Source organism: Polyodon spathula, chromosome 4, assembly GCF_017654505.1.
Source record: "Polyodon spathula isolate WHYD16114869_AA chromosome 4, ASM1765450v1, whole genome shotgun sequence".
NCBI classification, from domain to species: Eukaryota; Metazoa; Chordata; class Actinopteri; order Acipenseriformes; family Polyodontidae; genus Polyodon; species Polyodon spathula.
Window position 1 is genome coordinate 64,281,406 of NC_054537.1, and position 26,110 is coordinate 64,307,515.

General features: G+C 37.0%; 1 protein-coding gene across 1 annotated transcript in view; it reads left to right on the forward strand.

Moving 5' to 3' along the window:
* The window catches only part of LOC121314735 (F-box/LRR-repeat protein 2-like), a 74,016-nt gene extending 51,207 nt beyond the window's left edge, over window positions 1–22,809 (forward strand). Inside the window, exons 5-16 of the mRNA XM_041248327.1 lie at window positions 3,695–3,789; window positions 6,109–6,177; window positions 6,275–6,354; window positions 8,472–8,490; window positions 8,914–9,040; window positions 12,096–12,170; window positions 13,354–13,484; window positions 14,677–14,737; window positions 14,829–14,873; window positions 19,808–19,864; window positions 21,098–21,310; window positions 21,483–22,809. Coding sequence (XP_041104261.1) covers window positions 3,695–3,789; window positions 6,109–6,177; window positions 6,275–6,354; window positions 8,472–8,490; window positions 8,914–9,040; window positions 12,096–12,170; window positions 13,354–13,484; window positions 14,677–14,737; window positions 14,829–14,873; window positions 19,808–19,864; window positions 21,098–21,310; window positions 21,483–21,590 — 1,080 coding nt within the window. The 3' untranslated portion in view covers window positions 21,591–22,809. The remainder of the gene's footprint in view (window positions 1–3,694; window positions 3,790–6,108; window positions 6,178–6,274; window positions 6,355–8,471; window positions 8,491–8,913; window positions 9,041–12,095; window positions 12,171–13,353; window positions 13,485–14,676; window positions 14,738–14,828; window positions 14,874–19,807; window positions 19,865–21,097; window positions 21,311–21,482) is intronic.
* Window positions 22,810–26,110: the final 3,301 nt, after the last annotated feature.

Genomic DNA, 26,110 nt, shown 5'->3' on the forward strand with positions numbered 1-26,110 from the left:
GATGGTACTTTTAAATGTGGACATTGTATCCACTGCTCAAATACTGTAAATACTAAACTATTAATCACCCAAGATCTGGTAAAAATATACAAATTCAAGGTTTCATTAACTGTAATACAGTAGAAGTAATTTATATGTTTACTTGTCAAACTAAAAGAGCCTTCAAAATAAGGGTCTCTGAATATAAAGCAGCAATTAGGAACCAAAATCAAGAATATGCATTAGCCCAACACTATGAAAAAGCTGGTCACGGATCATCTCCACACTCATTATGATTTGTGGGGGTGGAGAAAGTAACTCTACCAGCTCCAGGTGCGAATTTGATACTTTTGTTACTATGGAGAGAAGCATACTGGATATTTGCCCTCCAAACATTAGAACCAATTGATCTCAATGACAGAGTCAATTTCATTACATTATGTTGAAATATCTTCAATGCTGATAGTTTCTGTTGTATGGAGCTGTGGTATACTGTTGATTGACATAATATGAAGTCATGATCGAATTTCGATATGTCAATTGCATTATGCTGAATCAATTATTATATTTTATTTAATAAAATCTAAAAATGTACACTCTACATTTTGTGGCAGATTGCTGCTGAACATATATAGCATGCTAGTGTAATATGACAATTGCATGATGTTGAATCAACTATAATGTTTAATAATATATAGAGATTAATAGATGGGCTTCAGTGAGTTACAGGAAAATAATTCCATATAGGGTTTATGTGAAGTCCTGAAGCCCATCTGTTATTTTTTATAATACATGGATGTTAGTATCATTAATAATAAAAAAAGACAGTAAACTGGTGTTAAGGTTCAAATTGCAAGTGGATTTAATTAATAATAACATAAATTAAAGTTAATATTAAAGAATCTTAAATATAATTTTATTTTTGATAATTCAGGAATGTTGAATTAAACTGGGTAGATAATGAACTGCAAAAAATAACATTTTTTAGGAAAAGATGTTTCAATGGGGTATGCTGTCAGAGTCGAAGATCGTTGTTCTCGCTCGCTTGTTTGGTGCTCCCGTTGGTGAAGGATGATTGCAAATCTTCACAAAGACAGTATTTGTTTGAAGTGCCTGAGAACAGAAATTGTGGGTGTAGTAGAGTGATTGAAATTGAATCATTGACAGGAATGTCTTTAATATCCTGTTTCTCTCCAGTTTCTCTGAGATATGAATGTACCAGCTTTACATCAATTTATTATTTACTTTTTTTTTATGTATTCTCATTTTGTTGATTAGTGAACATTTCTCTACTGTGGGTGTTGTCGAGTGATTGAAAACGAAACATTCTGTGTTTGAATTGAAAGGAGTCTCGAGGAGTCGAATGGATCAGAGTTCAAGTATATTTTCCTCTAGAGGAAATATAACATTTTGACATCACTACTGTGATATTATGACATTTTTGTTTGCTTTGAATGGCTCAGGATGCAAATGTAGCCTTCATCCATATATATATATATATATATATATATATATATATATATATATATATATATATATATATATATATATATATTAATAGAATATATATATATTATATATATATATATATATATATATATATATATATATATATGTATATATATATATATATATATATATATATATATATATATATATATATATATATATATATATATATATTCTACAAAATTAATTAAAAATAAAAACTGAAATAACTTGGCTTGGTAAGTGTCCACCCTCCTTTTAATAGAAATACTAAATTAGCTCAGGTGTAGCCAATCGCCTTGAAAATCACACGCCAAGTTAAGTGGCCTCCACCTATGTTAAACTGTAGTAATTCACATGATTTCAGGCAGAATTAAGCAGTTCCTGTAGGTTCCCTCTGCTGGGTAGTGCTTTTCAAAGCAAAGACTCAACCATGAGCACCAAGGCGCTTTCAAAAGAACTCCGGGACAAAGTTGTTGAAAGGCACAGATAAGGGGATGGGTATAAAAAATATATCAAAGGCCTTGAATATCCCTTGGAGCACGGTCAAGACGATTATTAAGAAGTGGATGGTGTATGGCACCGCCAAGACCCTGCCTTGATGAGGCCATCCCTCCAAACTGGATGACCGAGCAAGAAGGATAATGATTAGAGAGGCTACCAAGAGGCCAATGGCAACTTTGCAAGAGCTACAGGCTTTTATGTCCAAGACTTGTCAAAGTGTGCATGTGACAACAATATCCCAAGCACTCCACAAATCTGGCCTGTATGGTAGGGTGGCAAGAAGGAAGATGTTACTCAAGAAAGCCCACCTTGAATCCCATTTTGAAGTATGCAAAAAAACACTCAGGAGATTCTGTAGCCATGTGGCAAAATGTTTTGTGGTCTGATGAAACTAAAATTGAACTTTTTGGTCTAAATGCAAAGCATTATGTTTGGCGCAAACCCAACACAGCACATCACCCAAAGAACACCATCCCTACCATGAAGCATGGTGGTGGCAGCATCATGTTATGAGGATGTTTCTCATCAGCAGGGACTGGGGCACTTGTCAGGATAGAAGGGAAAATGAATGGAGCAAAGTACAGAGAAGTCTTTGAGGAAAACCTGCTGCCCTCTGCAAGAAAGCTGAAATTGGGATGGAAGTTCACCTTTCAGCATGACAACAACCCAAAGCACACAGCCAAAGCTACACTGGAGTGGCTAAGGAACAAAAAGGTAAATGTCCTTGAGTGGCCCAGTCAGAGCCCCAACCTAAATCCAATTGGAAATTTGTGGCATGACTTGAAGATTGTTGTCCATCAACACTCCCCAGTGAACTTGACAGAGCTTGAACAGTTTTGTAAAGAAGAATGGTCAAATATTGCCAAATCTAGGTGTGCAAAGTTGGTAGAGACCTATCCCAACAGACTCACAGTTGTAATTGCATCCAAAGGTGCTTCCACCAAGTATTAACAGTGTGATTCGCCTGGTCCATCCATAATTAGATTTGAATGAATGGAAGATAGATTACAACATGAGTAAAAACTCTAAATGTTGAAAAACAAAAAAGTTAACAGGTGATATAATGAAATAATATTATATTAATGAAATAAAACCTTCTCTCACCAGTAGCCTAGTCCACGTTTTTGGACAGACATGCTCATCATGTAACACAAAGACTAAACTATTGCAAATCCAGTTGTTTCTGATAGGGAAGTCCAATTTTATCTGACAGTGTTATCGGAAGCGCAGACGGGAAAGGGTGAAAAATGTGACTGTCTTGAGACTGGGAAGTAGATTAAGAAATACCATGCAGAAAGTATTCTGTTTTGACAATGGAAATTAAGACGAGGCAATAATCAAATGAGAGACTGTGGACCGCAAAAGAAAGCCTCAGAACTAGATTACAGAACATCTACAGTAAGGTGATTACTACCTAGATTATCATTAGCACGGTGAAAACCAAAGGACGCGTTGGGTCTTTTTTGTCATACTTTCACTTCAAAGAATCAAACAATTCAAATTAGTTTATTTTCTGTACTTCCATAGATCTCACCGTAGGTGAAAGATATCTCAAGCATGTTCGGTCATAAAAAATAATAAAGAATATGTAGAGAAACCACTGTCCAGATGTGGTGGATTTTATTAATGATGTGTCCCGATTTTCCCCTGTGCTGTGATAATCAGGCCTGACTTTTATTAAGGTGTGTGTGTGTCTCTGCTAGTCTGTCCTCTCTCCCGGCAGGGTCGTGTGGTGGAGAACATCTCAAAGCGTTGTGGAGGGTTCCTACGGCAGCTTAGTCTCAGGGGGTGTCTCAGTGTGGGGGATGCAGCGATGAGGTCAGTAAAGGGCTGCACTGTGTGGAATGCCAGATAAATCCCCTTTCCATAACACAAGTCCAGAGTACCCCCCCTTAGCCTGTTTGCATTAATCACAGGCAATGAATACCTTATATGTGGAGTATTTTCAGTGCTAAATTTGTTGACCAAATTCACACCTATTTTAGTTTAGTTTTAACATATGTATGTCTGGGTTTTATGTAATTGATCTAAGTAGTTTTTATTATTTGTTATAAATTAGCGATTTAGCAGATGCTTTTAAAGTGACTCGCATAGATTAAGGGGAGTGAACAATGCATCACAACTGCTGCTGCAGAGTCGCTTACAATAAGACTTTGGTTTTACGTCTCATCTGAGGGACGGAGCACAAGGTGGTTAAGTGACTTACTCAGGGTCACACAGTGTTGAGCTGGGATTGAACTGGGATCATCCTGGTAACAAGCCTGTTTCTTTAACCACTGGACCACCAAGCATCCGGGGGTCACGAATGGAGATTAGATAAATGGGGCATTCAGAACAGAAAATAAGAGGCACTTTTTTACACAGAGTTGTGAGGGTCTGGAACCAACTCCCCGATAATGTTGTTGAAGCTGTCACCCTGGGATCCTTCAAGAAGCTGCTTGATGCGATTCAGGAAACAATAAGCTACTAATGACCAAACTAGAAAAATGGGCAGAATGGCCTCCTGTTGTTTGTAAACTTTATTTTGTTCTTACCTGTTCATTAATAAATTAAAGGCCCATATACAGTGTTTGAAAATATATATGCTGCTGAGTTTATTTTTTATTTATTTTTTGGATGGGTGGATGGGGGGGGGGGGGTGTTGAGTTAGAAAGCTGTATATGTTTACCATGATTTCAATTTAACATTAAATCCACAATTAGTGAAATAATTTAATTATTGATGCAGGTTATGACCTATAGATCAGAAGATATGGTGGCCCTGAAGTGCAAAACTCAAATACAAATCGAAAAAAAAAATACAAATCAAAAACACAAATTCAAATAAAAAAAATTCAAATACAAAAATACAAGTCGAAAAACGCATGCAGATCAAAAAACACAAATGCAAATCGAAAAATACAAATTGAAAAACAGAAATACTAATCGATAAACAAATGCAAATCGAAAAACAGAAATACAAATAACTGAAAACAAAAGCACGAAACACATACAAAAACAGAAAACACAAATACAAAAAGTACAGTAATAGTGATTAAAAACTAATATTTTAGACAACATTTTTTTTTTTAAGTTTGGCTTCGATGCCTGTGAATTTCTAGTTTTCAAATAGCATCATAAAAAATGTTTTACGTGATGTGGTTAGTGCAACTTTAACATGCGAAGATCAAAGTTTGTATTTCATCAGACTTCGGGTAAATACATGTGCTAGTAGATCTACAGTACTGTAAAGTTAATCTTTCGCACGGCCATCATTGCGATACCAATGGTATATGTATTAAGCTAGAAATTCACAGGCATCAAAGCCAAACTTTTGAGCTACAAAAACATTTTATGTCTTGCCAAAATAGTAGCTTGTAACCACTATTACTGTACACAAACTCATTTACGATAAACACACTTACCGTTGCGATACCAATTATAACACTGTCAGAAATATACCACGTCCAACCCATCTTATAACATTTACTCTTTCAAATAAACTTGCTAAATTTTGAACGTGAGGTTCTTAAGAACTGTGTTGTCACTGTTTGCGCCCCGGCACCACGGTGCTAATTTTCATACATTTAAATGAAATTAGCTTTGCAGGTCGAATTCATTTTTAAGCATGCCTTTTGTAAAAAGAACTGCAACAAGATATTTGGTTTTAAAATATAACAAAAAGCTTTATATATCAACTTAAGATGTAATCCCAGTCTACTTGATGCATTTTGTAATGCAGAATTATCACAAAACGCAAGAGACCAAGCTTTTACTTCCATAAAGTTCAGTTAATGGCTGTTTTTACAACAGAAAAAAAAAATAGCCATACCTTTATTTTCCCTATGATACAATAGATTAAATTGCTGTCATGGAAAAGCAAAAAAATTCATAAAAAATGTAGTTTTAATGCAGTATTTCTACGGATAAATGAATGCATTTAAGAACTACGTCAAATATTGAAACACCTTTTAATAGCTTATTTTTTAATATCTACCGTTACTTACTGATTCGGACACAAATGACATGAAATGGTAACAAATATTTCAAGAGTCTTCTACAGTGTTACAAGATGATGAATGTAGAAACATTCGCTATCACACCCAAAATCAAATGTTTTGACGATGTGACAAGGCAGGCTTGCTTTCTGTTTTTGCAGGACGTTTGCACAGAACTGCAGAAACATTGAAAATTTAAACCTTAACGGTTGCACAAAGATCACTGACAGGTAAGTGTTGTCTGAATGGAGTGTTTTTGAAATAGTGGTGGGCTGGGGATCCACAGGAGTCATAGTAACATCTGTGTATCTGTCTCTCTTGTTCCAGCACATGTATTAGCCTTAGCAAATTCTGTTCCAAACTGAAATTTTTGGACTTAACATCGTGTGTGACTCTAACTGAACATCGTTGTTGACTCTAACAAAGGCTTTCCAATTTCCTGTAAGTTAAGACTTTCCAATTCTCTAGAATATTATTATATTATTATTATTATTATTATTATTATTATTATTATTATTATTATTATTATTCTTGAGGTATTTTAATTTTGTTCTCTGAGGTATTTTTTTGTTAGTCAGCACCCGTTTATATGCCATTCATCAATCCATCTCTAATTTCGCCGTCGGTCAGCGCTGTAACAGATTGATTCTATTGTAAAGTACTGCATAGAACCGTCACGAGTGCTTTCTGACTCGGTCTGCTTTTTTTTTTTTTTTTGGTTGTAGTAGCACTAAACTGCTTGTTATAAACTCTGTTATCCATCCAAGAAATGCGCCTGGGTTAAAAACAAACAGGAAGCGACGGGAATGCACGTCAGTAACTACCGAACTATACATATCCTACTCATATGTGTGTTTTGTTGCTTTATTTTACTAGTTTGTTGGTTTTATTAGTTAAAAAGCTGTTCAAAACCTTTTTTATTATTTGATAACCTACTGAACAAAGTTACAAGTTGCTGTATCATTATCTGTATTGCTTTAGAAAAAGTAAAAGCAACTGCTAGCTGCCAGTACTACTTCTATTATACATCTGCGCTTTACTCTATGATAGTCTTTTTATATATACAGTACACCCTCGCTATAACGACCTTCATTCAAACGAACGAAAATAGATAATATTGTTACATATGTGAGGTCTGTGACGTGAAGGAACGCTTAGAGTAGGAGAGGCTGTGTATCACATTGGTCAAACAGCCTATGGGTGACAGGCACAGAACACAGAAGCTGTTGGTGTTTGGCTGCGTAGTGGGAGGAGGCGAGACTTCCAGTGACGGGGAGTGTTTGCTGTTGTGATGAAGCAGAGAGAGAAGCGAATAAACAGAAATAGAATTAAAAAAAAAGGTCAGATTGACTTTGCAACAGTTCATGTCATGTTTAATAAAAGTTTAACTTCAAATCGGGATTTGTGCTTTTTGTACTGCGTTTTAATTCTTTAACGAATTGGATAAAGCAAAGGCAGAATACTGCATACATGAGACGAACAGATACATGTAATTAATTCTACATGTATTCACAATCTTATCTCATTCACTTACTCCAACAGTTTATCGTTCATTTTGATTGTCCTTTCCCTATAACGAACCCCTCGATATAACAAATATACAGGGTTCGTTATAGCGCGGCTGTACTGTATTGTTTTTCATTATTGTACAGTTCAGTGTTGCAAGCTGTCTATATGATTTCATTTGAATGTGTTTTTCACTGCTTGTTGAGATGCCTTTTATATTCTGAACAGTACAGAACTATACTGTGAATGTTTTTTGTTTTTCCAGTGCTGCAAGTCAAATTACAGTATAAACTGCATGCATGTTATTGTAAATTAAATTGTTATACAAAACCTGTGTGATTTTAGTGGTGATTTCTGGAGTAATGGTGTTGGATATTTTTATTTATTTATTTGCTTTTTTCTGGTTCAGCATCTTGGACTAGTGGATGTTTCATAAACCGTCACTCATTTACCTGTCAGGGGAACCTGATGTGAAACTCTGGATAAACACTGGATAAACTGTATGTGTAGTCCTTGCTGAGAGGGGTTGCATATGCAAAACCTTTTCAATTGAATTTGCCTGGATTTTTAACATCCCTTGCTTATCTTAAAAAGGGTAGAATGGGCCATTTCACATTAGATTGGACCTCAGTTAGTGACAGACAGGATTCAGAACCTCACAACGCACCCAAACAGCATGCTGAAAGGAGGGAAGCGTGCCCCCTACTGGTCATTCAGATAACACCACCGCATTTTGCACCACCTAGAGAGGTGATGACTAACCAGGCCCAGCATACTGTTGCTTCTTATGTACAAATCAGGAGCGCCCTGCTAGTGGGTATATCTGGTAAACCTTAGTAGATGTCAGGATGAAAGTGCTGTATATACATATATTACAGGTATAGATCATGACTTTTGGATGATACTGTATTGAAATTCACAATAATTTGTATGTAATTCCTAGTTATGAGATTACTTTAGATTCCTCAGCAGATAACACATTAGCTATCAAGTATTCCCTCCAAATTTATACACAGAGTCTGTTTTAAGAGTCTTATGTAAATCATAGCTAGATAACTCTGTTATAACTATAGAAGGGTTGGGAAGCTAGGATCACAAAATTTGCAAGTAATAGAAATAGTTGAAGAATATCACAGCCAATTGCAATATGTGTTAAAGAATTGTGTTAGTTTTGTTCAAATTTGAAATACAAATACCAATGCGGACTACCTCTCTGTGCCTGGATTGTAATTTTCAGAACCGTATTTTAAAGTGTTTGAATGTGGTGAGTGTAATATTCTATTTTACCTCAAGAAATATAAGTAATTTCACACCATGGTAATTGTAAGTTCAAAATGGTGAGACTCAGATGGTGAAGCAGGGCAGATTCTGAAGTGTTGGAAGATGTCTGTTTTGTTTTTTTTTCTTTATTTTGTGATTACAAAATCTGGGGGATAATTGCTATAATTTTTTCACTTCAGTGAGGGCTGCAGAAATCTGGAGCACCTGAACATTTCTTGGTGTGATCAAATGACTAAGGATGGTATTGAAGCTCTGGTGAGAGGATGTGGCGGTCTAAGAGCTTTATTTCTTAGAGGCTGCACACAGGTTGGTGAGGAATACCATTCCTATTTCAGAGCTAATTGCAATCTGTAGACTGTGCTTCATATGGCTCCATGCAGAATGGCTGCAATGTAACATTCCCATCATCCCTTTTGATGTACTTCATAGTAATGAGAACAAAGAGAATATTTGGAGAGGTAGATCACACTTTCGCTCTTAGAATCTGCAGCAACATTCTCACTCACTGACAATGAGAGCCTGTGTGGTGCTACATTGAATTAAAAAGCCACAAGACCCCTATACACCCGGTGAAAGCACGCCTCCTGATGTGTGATGTACATTTTGTTTGTTTAACACTGAGAACACGATTGATAAAAACTAATTTATCTTGCAAAAGTCAACATAATACTTTTGTTTACAGTACTCTCTGGGGAGTTAATGCTATGTATTTAGTGATTTAGCAACACAAGACCTGCATATTTATTTTACATACTTGGTGATTAATAAACAACACACCATATGGCTCTAACACAGTATGTGGTAATTCTCTGATTCCAGTTAAAGATGCTGCATGTGATGTTTGCAAATTCTGTCATAATATTAAGGGTGTTTTAAACATTTAAATGGTGAAAGGAAATAAAAATACTAAACAGCTGTGCAGTTACTTTGCATATCATCTGACCAAACATGTCCTGTTTTATGGAGGTCTTGCATTGATTTGACCATTTAATGTATCTTGAGGGATTAATACTGCATGTGAAGATGTGTGTCAGATTTGAAAAAACACAAAATATAAAGATGACTATAATACATACTAAATCAAGCCTCCTTTTTCATAAAAAAAATGTGTATAGTAGTTTTAACGCTCAACTACCCAGTTTAATCTGTTAAACATATATTTGCAGCCTTTTCTAATACAATATTGTCCTGTAATTCGGCAGATGTTCCCGCCTGCGGTTTGTGCTCTGTGTAATGTGGCAGTGTTTTTGCACAGGCACAGTGAGCGCTTTTATTGAACTGACAGCCTGCCACAGGAACATAGTATTAATGAGATTTCAGCAGCGCACAATATATTTATATATATATGGTGCCTTGCAAAAGTATTCAGACCCCTGACCAATTCTCTCATATTACTGAATTACAAATGTTACATTTAAATTTGTTCTGTTTGATTTTTTTTTTTTTTTTTTTTTTTAAACACTGAAACTCAAAATCAATTATTGTAAGGTGACATTGGTTTTATGTTGGGAAATATTTTTAAGAAAAATAAAAAACTGAAATATCTTGCTTGCATAAGTATTCAACCCCTGTGCTGTGGAAGCTCCCAGTTTGCACCGATGAAAGCAATTGCCCTAACGAGGACACAATTACCTTACCATTGGCCTCCACCTGTGAGCCATTAAAGTTGCTGTCACATTTTCTGGATAAAAACCCCACTGTTGAAGGATCATTGGTAAGGCTGTGAATCTGAAGGAAATTGAAGACCAAAGAGCATTCTACAGAAGTTAGAGATAAAGTAATACAAATGCATAGATTAGGGAAAGGGTACAAAATAATATCCAAATGTTTGGATATCCCAGTGAGCACAGTTGGATCAATAATCAGGAAGTGGAAGCTGCATCACACCACCCAGGCACTGCCAAGAAAAGGCCGTCCCTCAAAACTAAGCACTCAAACAAGTAGGAGACTTGTGAGAGAAGCCACAGAGAGGCCAACAATCACTTTGAAGGAGCTACAGAGTTCAGTGGCTGGGAGTGGAGTAATGGTGCACAAGTCAACCATATCAGAGCTCTGCATAACACTGGCCTGTATGGGAGGGTGGCAAGAAAGAAGCCGTTACTCAAAAAGTACCATCTGAAAGCACATCTGGAGTTTGCCAGAAAGCATGAGAGTGACCCAGCTGCGATGTGGGAAAAGGTTTTGTGGTCAGATGAGACTAAGATTTAGCTTTTTGGCCAAAACTCAAAGCGCTATGTGTGGCGCAAACCTAACACTGCCCACGCCTCAAGACACACCATCCCTACAGTGAAGTATGGTGGTGGCAGCATCATGCTGTGGGGATAGTTCTCATCAGCAGGGACTGGGCATCTTGTTACAATTGAAGGAAGAATGGATGGAGCAAAATACAGGAAAATACTACAAGAGAATCTGCTTCAGTCCGCTAAAAAACTGAAGCTTGGAAGGAAATTCACCTTTCAGCAGGACACTGATCCCAAGCACAAGGCCAAAGCAACATTGGAGTGGCTCAAGAACAAAAAGGTGAATGTCCTTCAGTGACCCAGTCAAAGTCCTGATCTCAATCCCATTGAGAATCTGCGGCACTATTTGAAAATTGTGGTCCACAAGCATCGTCCAACCAACCTGTACAACCTGGAGCAAATCTGCCAAGAAGAATGGGCCAAAATCACTCCGACACTGTGTGCAAAGCTGGTACATACTTACCCCAAAAGACTTAAAGCTGTTATTGCAACGAAAGGTGGCTCTACCAAATATTAATGTGTGGGGGTTGAATACTTATGCAAGCAAGATATTTCAGTTTTTTATTTTTCTTAAAAATATCTCCCAACATAAAACCAATGTCACCTTACAATAATTGATTTTGAGTTTCAGTGTTTTTAAAAAAAAATATCGAACAGAACGAAATTTCAATGTACCATTTGTAATTCAGTAATATGAGAGAATTGGTCAGGGGTCTGAATACTTTTGCAAGGCACTGTGTGTATATATATATATATATATATATATATATATATATATATATATATATATATATATATATATATATATATATATATAAAAATACTAATTAAAAATTTTGGAAATTGCCAAAATAAGTTATCAGAGCAGCCAAGTATTCCTTTAAGTCTCAAAAACGGCTTATAATGCCCTGGGAGTTGGGTTTGGGGATGTGGTTTGCATAGCTTGGTGTGTGGTTGTCATCCATGGGGTGTCCCCCACACCCCGTGAACCCAGCCACTCTCTGCTGCCAGGCCGGGGTGATTGAGCAGGTTGTGGAGGGTGGGTAGATAAAGCAGGAACAGCATCAGTGAAATACAAAATGACACAAACTGTTTTGATTTTCTTTTCCCCTGGTTTGCAGCTCGATGATGAAGCACTGAAGCACCTTCACAAGCACTGTCCAGAACTCATGACAATCAACATGCAGTCTTGTACAGTAAGCAACGTTTGGCTTTATTTTACACTTAAATACGGGCATAAGCCTGTGTCTTTTTGGGACTACTTACCTTGGAACTCGGAGAAATGAATGGATCAATGCATTGAGGATGCAAGCTTGCTGGTGGATGACAGATTTTGGAATATATAATGCACACCCTGTGTATAGTGAGCATGCCTGCACAGGCTTGGGTTTATATTCCTCCTCTTAGAATAATACACTTCTCTTAGAAAATACCCTTTAAAAAACACCATAGTATACTATAAAAACTAGCATCTATTTATCACCAACAATTCATCACCAGCAGTTTGTCACCAGATAGAAGTCATCACCAGCGACAATTCATCACGGAGGGTACATTGTCATATCCACAGCTGTTTAAAACGCTACAGGTGAGAATGACTGGTGCGGCGCTTGTAACCCTATCCCTAATCGGCGAGTTATTGTCCTTGATGATTTGTCGCTGGTGGTGAATTGTTGGTGATGAAAAGGGCATAACAAATTGACAGGATACCATAAAAATACTGTTGTCTTAGTATAATGAGCACCTGTACAACACTCCCAACCTTTATATAACTTGCAGAAATTCTCCCAAAATTACAAAAATGGGTATGCGTTATTTTTTGCAAATTACGCTATAAAGTTTAAACAGATACAGGCAATAATAGACATATAAAGGATCAATATTTTATTGTTCATGTGATATTTGTGATTGATTGAGATCAAACAGACGTAAACAGATTTTACTTTCAATGCTATACAAATACAAAATTTTCCTCCTCACTGAGAGCCATGCCTTGGAGACCTGGGTTTGGATCCAGATAAGGTCACAAGTGAAATGTGTGTGGTGGTTTAGGGGTTAATTTTGATCAACCCCTACCCCGCGGGGCTGAAGCCCCCCCCTGATTGTATTTTGTCTCGGTATTCCCCCTAAAAATAGGTGCTTGATGTAATCCAAGAGGATTTATCAGCGTTAAAAAATCCAGCTGAGACTTGTCCCGATGGGATATCCCCACACAATGTGTCATAGCTGGCAGTGCTGGCTAGGGATTAGGCTTAAGAATTTCTCATTCAAGAATACCTCTTCTGACCATTCCATCTGTTTTTTTGTGTGTATTTTAATGTTTAAACTAAAATCTAATAGTATTTTGTAACACATTTGTATTCCTTTTACAATTTGTAGCTGGTCTCAGATGAAGGATTAGTAAGTTTATGCAGAGGATGTCATAAACTTGAAATTCTGTGTCTCTCCGGGTGTTCAAACATCACTGATGCTTCCCTGACAGCCCTTGGGTTCAACTGCCCCAGGCTCAAGTGAGTACTCTCCAGGACGGTACAGGATATGTGTCACAGTCTAAAATGGTTCAGACTTCTTACAAACTTCCACCTGGGCTAACAGTTATTGCCTTATCTCGAAGAAACCCCAGCCTACATTTATTCAAAGCCACCAGACACTGGAGCTCTAGGTAAGGATCCTGGCTAGGGCATCCCTTTATTTTAGCAGGTGTGCCTCTGCTGTAATTGAGCTCTGTATAGATGTAGAGGGGAATGAGTCATCTTGTACACCTGTGTATCATCTGAGTTGCCAGTCACCTACGAGCATGAAGCTTTGAAGCAGTGTAGTTTAAATGTTGAAATCTGTCTGGACCAGTGAGTATGAATTTGAGGGATTGCTGGAACACTGACAACAGCTGTCATGTCTCCTGTCCCTTGTCAAGAAATATCAAGCAGAACATCCTTTGCTTTCTTCTTTTTGGCTGAATAATGTATCTTTTTATTGTGAGAACTATACTGCAGGAAAAATTGCTTTATAAACAAATAAATAAAGGATATGAAATCTCTCAAGGGAGGTGGAATAGTTAGCACAGTCTAAAGAGATAGCACATCCCACACCATAAAACAGGTTCATTACACAAGTTCACACTTCCCAAAGCTGTAGTGTGTTGCTCGTTACCAGGTTTCCTTAATCAAATAAAGCCAGCAGTGCACTTTGTGTACTTCAACAATATTAAAGGAATAAAGGCAGAAACTTAATGCTGTTTGATGAAACAGCTGACCAGAGAGTGTGAAAGGGAGTTTGGGAGAGATCAGGGCTTCTCACTGCATTGACATGATGGCCTGGAAAATGTCCCTTAATTTAAGAGCAGCTTTGTATATCAATAATTCCATTGTCTAAATACAAATACACTCTCAAAATCCAAAGCCTGGTTTATTAGACAGCAACCTCACACGTCTTGGGTGTTCTTGCTTACATCAGTTCACACTGTAGCTATCAGAAAGGAATGATTTACATTGGTTCAATCAATGACATCACAATAGCAGTGAGCTGTAATTCAGATATGATCAGACAATAAAGAATAATTAGGACAACATAACAAAGTTTAAAAAGTAACCACCACTGTTAATATTGTTTCTTTAGGAAACCTCAATCTCAAGTCAGGACATTGGAAATAGGCTTGCTTTTTTTGTGTTGTTTTTTTTATTTCTTTTTTATTTCTTTTTTTAGAATTCTTGAGGGTGCAAGATGTTCCCATTTGACAGATGCTGGTTTCACAGTTTTAGCCAGGGTAAGTTCCATTTTTGTGCTGCAGTGCACACATTATGGTTTATATTAAAATGACAAGTTACTAACCAGCCAGTATATGTGTTTTGTTTCAGAATTGTCATGAGCTGGAGAAGATGGATTTAGAAGAATGTATTCTGGTGAGAAGTAATACAAGAATATATGTAAAAGAAAAGGATTTGGTTCGAAAACTATTAAACGGTTTCTAACAGAAAACACTAAACATAATGACACATCGCGTGCTATGTGCCTAGTAGATAGTGTTAGTAGCTGTGCATTGTGTAGAGCCCTGTGGTGTGTTTTTTTTTTTTTTTTTTTAATTTAGTCTCCAATTATTTTTATAATTTTCTCCCTATTTGGCATATCCAATTATTTTTTAGGCTCAACTCACCGCTAGCACCCCATTGCTGACTTGGGAGGGGTGAAGACAAATACACGATGCCCTCCGAATCGCGTGCCATCAGCCGACCACTTCTTTGACACACTGCAGGCCCACTGTGCAGCCACCTCAGAGCTGTAGCGTCGGAGGGCAACGCAGCTCTGGGCAGCTTACAGGCAAGCCCGCAGGCGCCTGGCCAGACCACGGGGGTTGCTGGTGCGCAGTGAACCGAGGACACCCTGGTCAACCTAAGCCCTCCCCCTGCTCCCCCCCCCCCCCCCCCCCCCCGGGCAGCACTCTGCCAATTGTGCGCCGCCCCATGGGAGCTCCCATCCTCGCTCTGCAATGGAATAGCCTGGACTCAAACCGGCGACGTCGAGGCTATAGGGCGCATTCTGCACTCCACGCGGATGCGCCACTCAGGAGACCCGAGCCCCGTGCTTTTCGCAAATACAAAATAGCACGAAATAAATTGAAATGCAACATATAAAACAAAAAAAATTATTATAAAGCAAACATAGAATTACATTTTTAAATTGGGAGGTTTATACTAAAGGTACTTTAAGTACTTGCAATCGTAAGTGTCAATAAATACTTGCCATAGACACGGTCTGAAGGCAAAAGGAAGATGTATAAATTGAAGCGAGTTGTTTGGGAATTCAAATTGTTATGGAAGAGACGTTTGTTTCTAAAATGCCTACACCGCTGCAGAGAATTTGAGCATGAGGGGATGTATGCAGCTGATGGTGACAAAATAATGATATGCAGATTTTGTATCTGTCGGCTGGAATGGGAGTCAAAAGATACTGTTATTAAGCATTAGCTGTTTATAACTTTTATAACTTGTTTTCTTGTATTTTGTATTAGTATGCTAATTCTTTGTTTTATTTAAAGTGGTGCAAACACTGCACTGGAGTAAATGCTGTTTTGGTTTTGAATAAATGAATCTGCTTTGCTTAGTGTTTAAATGCTGAGAAACTGAAAGCTTATTGTATCCTGGAGACCTGCTTCAGTGCAATGGGATTGAAATACAATTCCTACCGTTTTTATTTATTTATTTATTTTTTTAAATGTGTAGATTGCTGTGTGTGCAATTATTATGACAGCCCCACAATAGCAGAGAAGTGTGTGTGTGTGTGTGTGTGTGTGTGTATATATATAATATAGATTGTGTGTGCATGTTATCTTATATTTTTATAGAGGACATGGGCAGTATTTACTATAAAAGGCAGTTAATTAAAATGAGTGGAGGGCAGTACGTTACCATTATTGCTGTTAATGAGAAATTATGGTAACTATTTTTCGGAGTGAGGTCTGTTTGTTAAAATGTAAAAAGAAAAGCAGGTAATGTTTAATAAAAAAAATGTATGTCGTTAAAACATGATGTATACTATTATTGATCTACATCTATTTGAGTTGTTTTATTAATGTATATCTGTAGTAAAACAAAATTTGTGAAAAATAAACAAAAAAATTCTAAAAAAAAAATAAAATGAATTTCATGGAGCTGTTAGCCAGAAAGGGTTAATTCAGAGATTTGTAGAAGTTTGAAAGGTGCTTTTATATCTGTTTCTGAGCAAGAACCCAAACACTGAATGCAGTGCACAGTGAGTTATTCTGTAGCGTTGAACCTCATACACACTTATTAATTCAAGTGTTGTTTTTCAATCACTGTTGTTATTATTAGGCTACCAAGATTTTTTGCCACAGAATTCACCAAAACACGCCCCAAACATCAAACTGCTTCTCTTTGCAAACCGTTTAACCAATTAACTCCTAACTTGGTAGACATCATCTTGGGGACAGTGGAATTCAAATAGGGCAAGTAGGGTGTTCTTGCGCAAAACAAGATGGTGGCCAGACCTACGTTTCGTTCTTAAATTTAAAACCGCTTCAGTTGAACGTGGTTTAGTTGATTAACTCCAAAGTTGAGCATCATCCCTGTGTCAATACAATTGACTTTTTCAAAAATGGCATTTGTGCATAAAGCAAGATGGCCTCCTGATCCATTTCTTTAAAAACCTTTCAAAATCATCTTCTTGGGAAGCGGTGAACCCACTTCAAGTTTGCAAAGCAGAAATTGCTGCGATAAATTTTACTATCAAAATGGCTACCACCAAATTCACCAGAACGTGCCCCAAACATCAAACTGCTTCTGTTTGCAAACCATTTAACCAACTAACTCTTAACTTGGTAGGCATCATCCTGGGGACAACAGAATTCAAATAGGAAAAAATGGTGTTCTATGGTAAAACAAGATGGCCACCAGACCTACATTTTCTTCTTAAATTTAAAACTGCTTCAGTTGAAAAATTGTTTATTTGATTTACTCCAAAGTACAGTCTAATTTTTCAGAAATAAGAACATAAGAACATAAGAAAGTTTACAAACGAGAGGAGGCCATTCGGCCCATCTTGCTCGTTTGGTTGTTAGTAGCTTATTGATCCCAGAATCTCATCAAGCAGCTTCTTGAAGGATCCCAGGGTGTCAGCTTCAACAACATTACTGGGGAGTTGATTCCAGACCCTCACAATTCTCTGTGTAAAAAAGTGCCTCCTATTTTCTGTTCTGAATGCCCCTTTGTCTAATCTCCACTTGTTTGTTTTTTCAGGCTGAAAAAGTCCCTTGGGTCGACACTGTCAATGCCTTTTAGAATTTTGAATGCTTGAATTAGGTCGCCACGTAGTCTTCTTTGTTCAAGACTGAACAGATTCAATTCTTTTAGCCTGTCTGCATATGACATGCCTTTTAAGCCCGGAATAATTCTGGTCGCTCTTCTTTGCACTCTTTCTAGAGCAGTAATATCTTTTTTATAGCGAGGTGACCAGAACTGCACACAATATTCAAGATGAGGTCTTACAAGTGCATTGTACAGTTTTAACATTACTTCCCTTGATTTAAATTCAACACTTTTCACAATGTATCCGAGCATCTTGTTAGCCTTTTTTATAGCTTCCCCACATTGTCTAGATGAAGACATTTCTGAGTCGACAAAAACTCCTAGGTCTTTTTCATAGATTCCTTCTCCAATTTCAGTATCTCCCATATGATATTTATAATGTACATTTTTATTTCCTGTGTGCAGTACCTTAAACTTTTCTCTATTAAATGTTATTTGCCATGTGTCTGCCCAGTTCTGAATCTTGTCTAGATCATTTTGAATGACCTTTGCTGCTGCAACAGTGTTTGCCACTCCTCCTATTTTTGTGTCGTCTGCAAATTTAACAAGTTTCCTTACCCAGAATCTAAATCATTAATGTAGATTAGGAATAGCAGAGGACCTAATACTGATCCCTGTGGTACACCGCTGGTTACCACACTCCATTCTGAGGTTTCTCCTCTAATCAGTACTTTCTGTTTTCTACATGTTAACCACTCCCTAATCCATGTACATGTGTTTCCTTGAATCCCAACTGCGTTCAGTTTGAGAATTAATCTTTTGTGCGGGACTGTCAAAAGCTTTCTGGAAATCAAAATAAACCATGTCATATGCTTTGCAATTATCCATTATCGATGTTGCATCCTCCAAAAAATCAAGCAAGTTAGTTAGACACGATCTCCCTTTCCTAAAACCATGTTGACTGTCTCCCAGGACCCTGTTACCATATAGGTAATTTTCCATTTTGGATCTTATTATAGTTTCCATAAGTTTGCATATAATAGAAGTCAGGCTTACTGGTCTGTAGTTACCTGGTTCAGTTTTGTTTCCCTTTTTGTGGATCGGTATTACGTTTGCAATTTTCCAGTCTGTCGGTACCACCCCTGTGTCAAGAGACTGCTGCATTTAATCTTGGTTAGCGGTTTGTAAATGACTTCTTTCATTTCTTTGAGTACTACTGGGAGGATCTCATCCGGCCCAGGGTATTTGTTTATTTTAAGAGCTCCTAGTCCCTTTAACACTTCTGCCTCAGTTATGCTAAAGTTATTTAAAACTGGATAGGAACTGGATGACATGTGGGGCATGTTGTCAGTATCTTCCTTTGTAAAAGTAATCATTTAATATATTTGCTATTTTTTTTCTTCATCTACGATTTTGCCATTTGTATCTCTCTTGCTGTTGTAATATTGGAAAAACATTTTGGAATTGGTTTTAGCTCCCTTAGCAATGTTCATTTCTATTTCTGTCTTGGCCTTTCTAACTTCCTTTTTGACTTGCGTTTGCAGTTCTGTGTACTCTTTCTGCGTACTTTCTTTTGGTGTTTGTGTGTAAACCAATATGGCCACCTGACACATTTCTTTAAAAAAAACTTCTGAAATCTTCAGTCAAATGTAAAACTAGTTCCTTACAAAGTGCAGATAGGTTAGTGGTTACTATGAAACATGTGCTCTATCCAAAAATAATCTTGATCGTGACCTTTGACCTCTCCTTAAGGTTAAATGTAAACTCCTTATAGTGTGTAAATAGGGTGATTGTTACTATGGTGTTTAAAGTTATAAAGCATCGTGAAATAATGAACTAATGTAGTATTTTGAACTGAAACTGCTCCGTAAAACTGATCTGTTGCTGACACTTGTGCTGCAATGCTACAGCTTGCCAAAATTTCCAACTGGTACTGAGCTTCGAAGCTGTAAAACAGTTCTAGTTATTGATTATTATTATTATTATTATTATTATTATTATTATTAGCATGCTACCTGGTTGGAGATGCTTGTTTTTCTAATACAGGGCTTCTCCCTCTCATCTCTCGTCCACAGGTCACTGATAACACTCTTGTCCAGCTCTCTATTCACTGTCCTAGACTCCAGGCTCTGGTGAGTTTTCTCTCTGCTCATATTTTTGTCAACTTCCTGTATTTGATTGACAATTTCATTAAATAATTGAAGCCATCAAGTACTTGATTCAACAAATATGAAATAAACTGGGCTTTTACCATAAAAGGGACCCACCTTTAAACGTGTAAATGCCTCTGTTTAGTTTACTAGTTATAAACATTTAGAAAATCTATCCGCTACAAACGAACATTAAGCAGCTGACATTGCAGTCGCCTACTGACTGACTGGCACTCCTGTTCATTATTAAAAAACCTACCTTTTTTTCCAGCAAAGACGGGCTGTAGATTTGTTTTTCTTTACATACCGGTACTTGTGTGCCAGCGCTGGTATACTATTGCTTGTTAAGAAACTAGAGAGTCAACAATGCACGTAATAGGACTTGGCTTCGGCTTCCTGCCAAAGGAATGTTGTAAAGTGTACATTTCCTTACCTGTTTATCACTATGTAGTGTCAACATTTTAAAATATATTTCCTCACTACTGGAACAAGAGACAATAAAGAAAAAAAAAGCAGTTGACATTCAATTAAGAGTTGTTGTTTATGTACAACAACAGACCTCCAACCTTATATCACTAATAATACTAAATGAATGCTATCTGTTCAGAAGCACATGTGGCAAATCACTTTTACTTATGTATTTATTTGTTTCCTAACTTACTGTAGTAAATGTAATGTTTAACATCCAATTGAAAATGTGTGTGTGTGTGTGTGTGTGTGTGTGTGTATGTATGTGTGTGTGTGTATATATATATATATATATATATAAAAAATGGCCAAAACAAAAGGTTAAACAAAACTAAACAAAACCATACAGGCTGGACATTCACCTTCACTGTAAAGTTTGCAAAACAGTACAAAAATGACAGCACAAACACTCATCCCAAATTCCTCCAACAAACAGAGGATTTCTCCTTCCTTTTAGACTTGTGGCCACTCCCCAATTATCACTGAATTACCTAGCTGGGGAATGGCCACACCTGTGATTGCTGGCAGGGACAGATTCAACCCCATCTCTGCCAACCTTACAGTCCGACACACACACACACTATAAACGTTAAGGGCTTTCGCTGTACCACAGTACTGTACCAGTATTTGAACATTTCATTTTACTGCAGGTAATATACACATTGGCAGTCTTATCTGGGTGGGCTACTTTGATGCATGGAGCACGTCTTTTTTGAATGCATTTTAAAGTAAGCCACTGTGTTTCAGAGTCTATCTCACTGTGAGCTTATCACGGATGACGGGATCCGTCACCTCAGTAACAGCGCCTGTGGACACGAGCGGCTGCAGGTGGTGGAGCTGGACAACTGTCCTCTGATCACTGACCTCACCCTGGAGCACCTGAAGAGCTGCCCCAATCTGGAGAGGATTGAGCTGTACGACTGCCAGCAGGTCACCCGCTTGGGAATCAAGAGGATCCGGGTAAGGGGACAGGCTTCACCAAGGCATTGAGTAAGACTTCTGGTCAAAACATTTCTCATTGATCTTTGAGTATTTCAAAATTGTACACATTGGGTGTTTAGCAGTTATGGATATTTTACCAGAGCTGTCCAACCTTTTGTTTTCTTTTTTTTTTTTTTTTTTTTTTTTGCAGGCACACCTGCCGGAGATCAAGGTTCATGCCTACTTTGCCCCTGTCACCCCCCCTCCCTCGGTGGGCGGCAGCGGCCAGCGCCTCTGCAGATGCTGCATCATTCTTTGACAGTGGACTCCTTGGAGCAGATCTGTGTAAAACATATACTGTTAGTGTGAATGATGATCATTATAACGCTGATAATCTGAAAGCTCCCAGATCTGGGGAGGGGGAGGATTGAAGGCTCCCACATCTGAGGGGAAAGGAGGAGGAGAAAACCCTCGCAGAGGTATCGCAATGAGTCCTGGACCGTTTTGAGGTCACTACGATGTGCTGCATATGGAAGGGGGGGTGGGGGGAGACCATAGCAGACGGAAAAGATAGAGAGCAACTCTGTGTGGAGGAGAAAACAAATAAGCAATTTCTCATTGTTTATCGGCCAATGCTTCCATTTCAATAAGTCTGTACTTAACTTAAGTCCAAGTACCCCTTTGTGTTATTGTGTCCCTTAAGGTAATGTAACAATAATGTGGTACTATTGGCAGCAGCACAGCGCTGAACAGGACGAATGCAGTGTGGTGTGTGATACATTTTACATGTATTGGTTAAATATGGGTGGGATGGATCGAGATTTCTGGGAGCAAGGCAAAAGTAACAGGTCTAAGAAATAAGTTACCCAAATAGCTCTGTGATTACATTTCTTTATATATATATATATATATATATATATATATATATATATATATATATATATATATATATATATATACATGTGAGGCTGCGTTTTTTTATAACACAACATGCATTTTCAATATTAATACCTGGAATAAAGCTTAAGTGAAATATTAGTATTTTATTTGTCAAATAAATTACCAGTTTAATATATAACAAAAAGAATAATCACAGAATGATAAAACTGGCAACTGATGTTATTCTTTATGAAACCGGACCAGTGATGCATATGCGCATATATATATTAGGGCTGTCAATTAATCATAGTTAACATCTATGATTTAACATATACATTTCTTGGGATAATTTTTTTAACGCACATTAATCATACTCTTGTTTTGTCCCTCTTGGAATACCGTAATTCATTTCACCATTTTACTGCATGCCAGGATTGAATGAGTGTAGTCATCGTTTGAATATAAAATTAGTCACGGAACCGCATTATGTAGCAAAGCGATCAAACTGAAGGACTTGTGAATAGGATGTTTATTTTATTTTGTTTACTCTCTGACGGTTCATTGACTAGAAAGAGGGTTACTCCTACTGTCAAAGTGAGTTCCAGTATCACATCTAGTCTGCTGTACCAACTACCACCTGTGTGCTAAACATGCTTTCGTTTCTCAAAATACACTAGTAGTTTTTCTGCTACAGACAACAGCAATATAACGACAAATGAAACCTGTCAGTTTCGACAGAGTACTCTTAGAAATTCCAGATCGCTGCAAACCCATGAATCACGCTAAGTATGATACTATAAGTGTAACCCGTGCTGCTGGATAGGTAGTGACTGCAGTCGCGTTAACATTGCAGCTTTGTTTTATTTCAATAAGCACATTTAATTTTAAACAATATTATTAACAATTATGGAGGATAAAACTGTTGCTATGTGAATATTTCGTTTTATTTATGCAATTTCAAGTAATTAGTAAACGAGAATATATTATTATTATTATTATTATTGTTATTATTATTTAAACGGCAAGGAAAAACATCAGTTTATGAGGAAAGGAAACTGATAATTGTAAATGCAGTAAGGTGAGTAATAAACTGACTCCATTGGGATTTAGCAGTTGGTTCAAACAGTTTAACAACAATGCTGGACTGTAAATAGATATAAAACTATAAATGTTATTAGTATTAGCATCAGTAATAAAACAAACTTCAGTGAGATTGTTGCAGTAATTGTGTCAATTAAATATGCGATTAAAACTAAGATTAACTGAGATTCATTTTTTTTTATCTCAAGAGTAATCGCAATTTATTTAATTGCTTGGCTGCCCTAGTGTGTGTGTGTGTGTGTGTGTGTGTGTGTGTGTGTGTGTATATGTTGTGATATATATGTATATATATATATATATATATATATATATATATATAAAATATCGCTTAATTACTAAGATTTCTCACTCTTAATCAACTAAAGAGTTGATCACAGATTATTATTATTATTTATTTATTTTTTACAATTTAACCATGCAGAATTTTATTTTTGTATATAAAATAAAATCAGCCAATAGAAGATCTTGCATTTTCTCTGCGGCTGTCCAGTCATAAGTGAACGGAGGTGGGACATAAATAGTTGAAGGTCTTTAGTAGGTTTTAACCAATGGGAGAGTCAAAGATCTGCTCCTTGTTATACAGGTGTCCATCATGAGTGAGCAGAGACAGGACATAATTGGGAGTTTAACCAATGGGAAAGTCAAAGATCTACCCAGGTTTTACAGCTGCCCAGTGATTAGTGAGCAAAGGCGGGACATAAATATGCTAGGGTAAGGTGAAGGAATTGCTGAATTCCGCATGATGTTACTTATTATAGAAACCATTATTGAGAATTATATTGAGAACTTCAAAGTATAAGACAACTGAGACATTTGTTGTCAATTTGGTTACAAATTAGTTTTCAAGAAGAACTTTCTCAGAAAAAATGGAGGTGTACACCACAAATCCCAAACTGACACAGGAAGAGAATGGATCTACTCACCACTTCCAACATTCAAATTATGAAAGGTATCCATGGCTTATCGGTAGCTGCCAATTAAAAAGTATACTGCTATAGCTGTATGTTGTTCAGTACAGGAAAGACAATAGGGAAAGGCACTGGCTACAGCAATCTAGGATGTCTAACAAAGTCGGCACAAAAACATGAGCGTTCCCAAAGTCTCTTGTGAGCCACTGTTACACTCAAAACTTTTGGACAAACCCGTATTTATATTTAACTAGATGAGCAGAAGCGTAGGGATACAATACATCAGAATGATCAAGTAAGAAAAAATCGTGATTCTGTTGTTACCTTGGCAAGCAAGCACTGACAATCCTCAAATAGAGGTAATTTTGTTGAATTACCTTCTCTGATTTCTGACTATGACAGCATGTTAAGCAATCACTTGTCAATACCCACAGTATTCTCAGGTACCTGTAACAAGATTCCGAACTGCTGAATGTATTCGGTGCATCAGGTTCTGCTAGATGCAGAAGTACAGGAAAGACGCCTGTATGTAAGTAAGAAGTATGTAGGTATAATGGTAGATTAAACAATCTTGGAAACGCAGCTCAACAGTCTTGTGTTTTCAGGTATGTGACTCACAGTGGCCCAAAAGAACGGTTGTTCTGTGAAAATGTTACATTTCCTAATAATAATAATAATAATAATAATAATAATAATAATAATAATGTTTTTAAATCCAAATTCCCATTGGGATTATTATTTTTTTTTTTTTTTAGATTCTATTGATTTGTTTTGTATTACTGTGCAGGACAGCCGCTATAATATCGTTACCTTATTAAAAATGTGCACACATTAATCTACCAATTTAAAAATGTTAATCGATTGACAGCCCTAATATATATTGTGACAGATAGACAGTTATTGCAGGGGGCAATAACTCCTCTTGGAGTATTAAAATAAACTTTTTTTTTTTTTTTTTAAATAAGACCTTAAGCTACAGTGGCTTGCGAAAGTATTGACCCCCCTTGGCATTTTTCCTATTTTGTTGCCTTACAACCTGGAATTAAAATGGATTTTTTGGGGGTTTGTATCATTTGATTTACACAACATGCCTACCACTTTGAAGATGCAAAATATTTTTTATTGTGAAACAAACAAGAAATAAGACAAAAAAACAGAAAACTTGAGCGTGCATAAGTGGATGGCTAAGCCGTTTGCTGGTTGCAAAATACTTACACCAATTTAAAGAATATGTTAAGTTTCACTCAGTACCTGACTTTAGCCCACACAGAACTCTGGCTTTCACACAGACAACCTCCCTAAACATTTCTGACCTGCTTTTTTTCATACCTGCCTGCTAATCACCTTAAGCCAGGTGAAACTCCTCATGGCTCACTTCTGTGGCATTCTGGGAGATTAAGTTTTTTTTTAGCCCTTCCTGGACTACATTTTTCTCTTGTCCTCCCCCTAGTCTGCCAATGTATATTACCCTGTTGGAAATGTTTAGAGGTGAAGAACGGCCAAATATTTTTTATATTAGTGTGTGTGTGTCAATTTGCCTGCAACCATTAGGATGTTTAAACAAGCATATATTTAAATAATCATGGCACACTACAGTATATTCATATTTTTGTAGGTTTTTTTTTTTTATATACACCTTAATGAAGTAGAGGTAAACAGCAGTGCTCCTTGTAACAGCCCTAGACTTGGGCTTCAGCTGTACCCTATACAGAACTGTATTATTCCAGACCTTAATTAAGCAACATTTCCACAAAACTGAGAATATTTTACATTAGTCTTTAGGAAATACGACAAGAATGCTGACAAGTTTTCACACTGTTTAAACAAACTGGTAAGTATGTAAAGAAGTCGCTATTCAGCAAACAGTGTTGCACATTACTGCAGTAAAAGACTCTTCTGCACCCAAATAGAAACAGTTATTTTCTTAAATGATTGCTTCTATTAAGCTGGG